Source organism: Triticum urartu, chromosome 6A (assembly GCF_056163025.1).
Source record: "Triticum urartu cultivar PI428250 chromosome 6A, HENAU_Tu73, whole genome shotgun sequence".
Taxonomy (NCBI): domain Eukaryota; kingdom Viridiplantae; phylum Streptophyta; class Magnoliopsida; order Poales; family Poaceae; genus Triticum; species Triticum urartu.
Window position 1 is genome coordinate 578,973,492 of NC_141878.1, and position 4,957 is coordinate 578,978,448.

General features: G+C 51.7%; 1 protein-coding gene across 1 annotated transcript; it reads right to left on the minus strand.

The window, feature by feature from the left end:
- Positions 1 to 237: 237 nt before the first annotated feature.
- LOC125513001 (kinesin-like protein KIN-10A) lies at positions 238 to 3,659 on the minus strand. Its single transcript, XM_048678049.2, has 5 exons — positions 2,778 to 3,659; positions 2,139 to 2,294; positions 1,940 to 2,047; positions 847 to 957; positions 238 to 806 (listed from the first exon to the last, which is right to left on the minus strand). The coding sequence occupies exons 1-5, from the start codon at positions 3,657 to 3,659 to the stop codon at positions 324 to 326; spliced, it is 1,740 nt and encodes a 579-aa protein (XP_048534006.2). The 3' UTR covers positions 238 to 323.
- Between the last annotated feature and the right edge of the window lie 1,298 nt (positions 3,660 to 4,957).

Consider the following 4,957-nt stretch of genomic DNA (forward strand, 5'->3'; position numbering starts at 1 on the left):
CAATAAAACCAACAGATTTCAGGCTCTAAAATCAACCGGAAGCAATTCTAATACCCCCTCTAAGAACTATTAAAATATGAGCAATTGGAGCAACAACGTAAAACTATCATGCACAGTTTTACGTGCAATGAGAACAATTTAACATGAACTCCTACAAACATAGCAGCAGCAAGCATGTTGTTGAACCCAAAATAAGGTAGATATAGCAACAGTCAACTACTCACATCTTCTCCTAGATGTCCTGAAGCACCACCCAAAAGAAACAACCCTACCAGAAAGAACACTGAAAGCAACAGAGCTTCCTAGACAGTTAGACCTCTCCATCACTCAAGTGGGCTGCCCAGGTTTTGCAAGTAGACTGCAAGTTTCATCATGACCCTCCAGGCCAGGTGCGACTCATCCTCCACGTCGAGCTTCTCGCGCTCCACCTGCTGCAGCCACTGCTTCACAGCAAGGAGCTCCTGGTGCTGCATAAGCATATTCTCTTCCATCATCCTCATCTCACTTCTCAGTACCCGGGTCTCCTCATCTACGGCCTTCACGCGGATCTCTTCCTCCTTCGCGGCTGCTTCCATCAACCTGACCTTCATCCTCAGACGTGCAATCTCCTCGTCCTTCAACCGCATCTCGTACCTGGCGTCTTTGGAGCTCATCTTGCCCGACGGCGTCGAGGCGTGAGCTGCTGCACGGGTGCATTTCGCTCGGGCTCCATACTCCAGGGTGGAGATCGTCTTGTGGAGGTCCTTTGGGTCAGGGCTTGCACACAGGATCATGAGGATTTTGGATCCCTCGTCATCGAATGAGTCCTGAAATTCCATTTAGGAACGACGTGTGGTTATCCCGTACCCGTAGTAGCATTGTGAGCTTGCTGTCCCGGAATGGGACATGTGAGTCACCGTTGGCAATCGACTCAACCACCCGCTTCAGCGTCGTGTTCGCTTGATTAATTCTTCCCGTCTGCGCAAGCCAAACGTGCAAGAAACTGTTAACTGAACTTGCAAGTTGCAGCTCATTAGTTAGCTCAGCTGCTACAAATATGTTATGGCGTGTTTAATCATGAGTAAATTCTTGTAGAATATAAGCTACAAGCTGTCAAAAATGCATATCAGCTACACAATAATGATTCAACTGCAATAGCATGCCGATTATTTTCTCAAAGAGAGACTGAAAAACATAATTTAGTTATAATTATCCGTAACATTGCGCACCTCAGATTTATTAACTGGATACTAACCAGTGTTATGAAGCAGGTGTGCAACAAAATTATTAACTGAATTTGCAAGTTGCAGCTCATTAGTTAGCTCAGCTGCAACAGACGCCGATCGTTTTTTCAAAGAGAAACTGAAAAACATACTTCAGATATGATGCTCTGTAACGCCGCAAAAAAAAGTTATAATGCTCTGTAACAATGCACATCTCAGATTTGCAAGTTCCAGCTTATTAGTTAGCTCAGCTGCTACAAATAAGTCATGGATAATTCTTCTAGCATATATATATCAGCTACAAGCTGTGAAAAATGCATACCAGCTACATACCAATGATTCAACTGCAATAATATGCTGATCAATTTTTCAAAGAGAAACTGAAAACATAATTCAGTTATAATTATCCGTAAAGATTTGGCTTCATAAACATGAGTTGTTAAAATATGTTCATGCAGTTGCTATTTGTCTAACCAGAATTCGTATACCGTTGCAGTTCATTACTCCGGTTAGCTGCTAAAATATGTTCATGCAGTTGCTATTTGTCTAACCAGAATTTGTATACCGTTGCAGTTCATTACTCCGGTTAGCTGCTAAAATATGTTCATGCAGTCCTTCAACATGAGTTAATTTTCTTCTACTACATCAGGTTCATAACAATTATTCAACTGCAGTAACATGCTGGTCATTTTTTTCAGCGAGAAACTGGAAAAAGACTTAAATTGTTAAGGTGTCACCTCAGATTTGGCTTCATGTCCAGTTTGGCCTGCAGCTTCTATGTTCTCAGAGCCTGCCATGTCCACAAGCATGAGCCTTCCTCCCACCGACGGCACATCCAAGACTATCTGCACAAGCAACACAAAGCAAAGCCCATGAGAAGGCATATATCTTATAAACAGCATGCCTACAAGCACATATACAAGTCAGAAGAACAACCATGCAGTGGCTCCGCGAACTCCTCGCGTTACAGCTCGTGCCCTTCACAGCACGCCGCTTCTCCACTTCGGCGACTTCTCTTGATAGCTTCCCTGCTTCATTTCCAGATATATATGTTGCATTCTTGGCTCTTGTTCCCATCAGTTCTAGCCTTACCTGTACATAGTGCATTGAAAAGATTCAACAAAATTATATCAACCCAAAAGTTCCTTTTACAAAATGACACTCGTATGCATCAGTATCACAAAATTCAGGCCTTGCTGCCAGGTATATGTATTATATAGATTCAATCGCCACACACTTGACTGCATTATAGATTCACCCTCCCATGCATTCCTGGCTTTTGTTCCTATTACAAATCCACACTCCCTGACAAGATAGATGTTGACGTATTTCGTCGGCTCAAGTTTGGCTTCTGAAGATTCATGCTACAACAAATTCAGGTGTACACCAATCCTTGGGGCCTGACAGCAGACAGCTATTGGCCTCCAGTGATACTACTATGAGTGTCCCTGAATAATCGGGCAACTTAAGTACGTGACAACGAACACCCACTTGTAATGGACTCATTGTACTACGCATAAACCTAAAACCTTCATGTTAAATGTAAGAAAAAGCAGAAGTGACACTTAGTGTGACCTTGGGATTGGCTCCTCCGCTGCCGGCGAGCAGATCGTAGACCTGCTCATTGTAGATCTCGAGCACGGAGACCCTCACGAGGCTCTCGCCGTCGCCGTCGCCGCCTCCCTCTAGGACGTCCGTGAGCGCGCGGTACACGACGCCGGGCTGCTCGTCCGAGCCGAACATAGTGTGGCTCTTCCCGGAGCCCGTGGGCCCGTAGACCATGACGGTGCACTTGGCGCCCGCGCGCACGCCCTCGACCCTCGGCCGCACGAACCGGGCGTAGAAGGCCTCCAGGCCCTCGTCCGCCGACGCCGACACGCCGTCGAGCGCGAACTCGCGGCACGCGCCGGTGTGGCGCACGCGCACCGACGTCCCGCTGCCGACGACCTCCAGAGCGGACTCCGCGCCGCCGTCGGCGAGGGTGCGGATGCGCGCGACCGCCTCGACCGGGCGCTCCTGTCGCGCTGCGGCGGTGGGGACGCGGAGGCGGCGGGCGGCGCTCCTCGGGGTGGCCGGGGAATGGAGGAGGAGGCGGGTGTTGGTGCTCTTCGGGGTGGCCGGGGAGCGGAGGAGGAGGTGGCTGCCGCTCCTGCTCATCGGTGTGGCCGGGGAGCGGGGGAGGAGGCTGCGAGTGGAGGCGGAGGGCGTGCCCGCGTGGACTCGGGCGAGGTCGCGGCGGATGCTGCCGACCAGCTGGACCAGGTCCTCCGCCGCGAAGAGGTTGGCGGGGCGGCGGCGCTTGGCCGAGCGCGGGGGCGTGGCCGCGGCGGCTGCCTGGGGGAAGTCGAGGCGGCGCTTGGAGGCGGGCACCGCGCCGGTGCTGGGGCCGGGGCTGGGCGCCATCGTGAGGCGCCGCGTCGGGCCCGGCGGCCGTGGCGGCAGCGTGCGCGGAGACATCGGCGGAGTTGAAGGCGAAACGAGCCGATTGGTGGCGGGCGGTGGTGGAGGTTGGCGAGAGAAGAGAGGCCTATTCAAAAATTTGAACGCGGCGGAGTGAGGAGAGCGATGCTAGTGGCACCGCGTGGGCGGCAGCCCAGAGGAGAGTGTGTAGGCCACTAGGCACTAGCCCGTCGCCGTTTATTTTGACCGGAAGACGGTTCATCGCTGGCTCTGGCTAGCTGCTGCTGCCTCTCCCACCGTGAACGTCAAGTCCCATCCAAGTCCAACTACTGAACTGAGCTGAAGCATCAATCAATGCATGCATGGTTTTGCTTTCCCTTACATTTTTATTTTATTTTGCCTTCAAAGAGCCAACGGTCCATTTGAACACATTGCGAAGCCACTACGTACATCGTATACAGACTACTCGGGCTTCAGATGTCCTGTCCCGGCAGTGCACGTCTGAACCGGAGAAAACAGCTGAGCTGATGCTCAAGTGTGTGTACGCGCAACAAGTACTTTATACCAATATATACGCTCGCTCGGACGGTGTTTATTCATAAGGTCTCACTTGTCAGCTGTAACTACAAACACGAGTTGAGAACACAGGCCGTCCTAACATCACAGCCAATATAGTAAAATTATCTTTCAGTAGAGTTCCCTACAAAAAAAACTTTCATCAGGCGCTCGCGCTCGCTCAAGGGCGCCGCTTTTCTTCTTGGAGACGTCGGTCTATGTCTGCTCCTTCATTTCCTCCCTCTCTACCTCTCGGGTGAAAACCCTAACTCCGGTGGGCGGCGGTGGCGTCCTTGATGTCGTGACCTTCCTGAAGGCGTCGCCTTGAGGGCTGAGTGGTGGTGGGCACTGTGTGGGTTCCTGACGGTTGCTGGTGATGAGCACTGCTTCGGGGGAAACCATAGGATCTGGTTCTCCAGATCAGACGGTGGCGGTATTGCGGTGACGGTTTCTCTTCTGGGAGCATCGTTTGTGGAGCAGCACTAGAAGGCACAGGCAGGAGGTGGAGCGACTCCGTCTTGCACGAAGCTTTCGGTGGAGCTGTCAAGTCATGCATGGGCGACAGGTGCTACGCTGAGACATGTCTGGTTGGCAGGTGCTACGCACGACAAACCTTCCAGAGTCTTAATGCCTGGACGGACGAGCGCATGACGGTGGTGCCGTTGGCGCCGTGGTGGCGTCGACGGATGTCCGGACTGGTAAGGATGATGCGGACTTATCTCCTGAAGATGGGTCAGTGGTCCGACGAAGATGGCGGCTTCTAAAACGTGTGCATGTGGTGTGCGCTTTAGGTCTGTTGC

Bases quoted from the DNA above. Each gene is read 5' to 3' on its own strand.
- LOC125513001 (XM_048678049.2), bottom strand. From the start codon at position 3,659: ATGTCTCCGCGCACGCTGCCGCCACGGCCGCCGGGCCCGACGCGGCGC. The intron at 958-1,939 runs GTGACACCTTAA...TGGCTTGCGCAG, and splicing joins GACATGAAGCCAAATCTGAG to ACGGGAAGAATTAATCAAGC. The intron at 807-846 runs GTACGGGATAAC...ATGGAATTTCAG, and splicing joins AGCTCACAATGCTACTACGG to GACTCATTCGATGACGAGGG.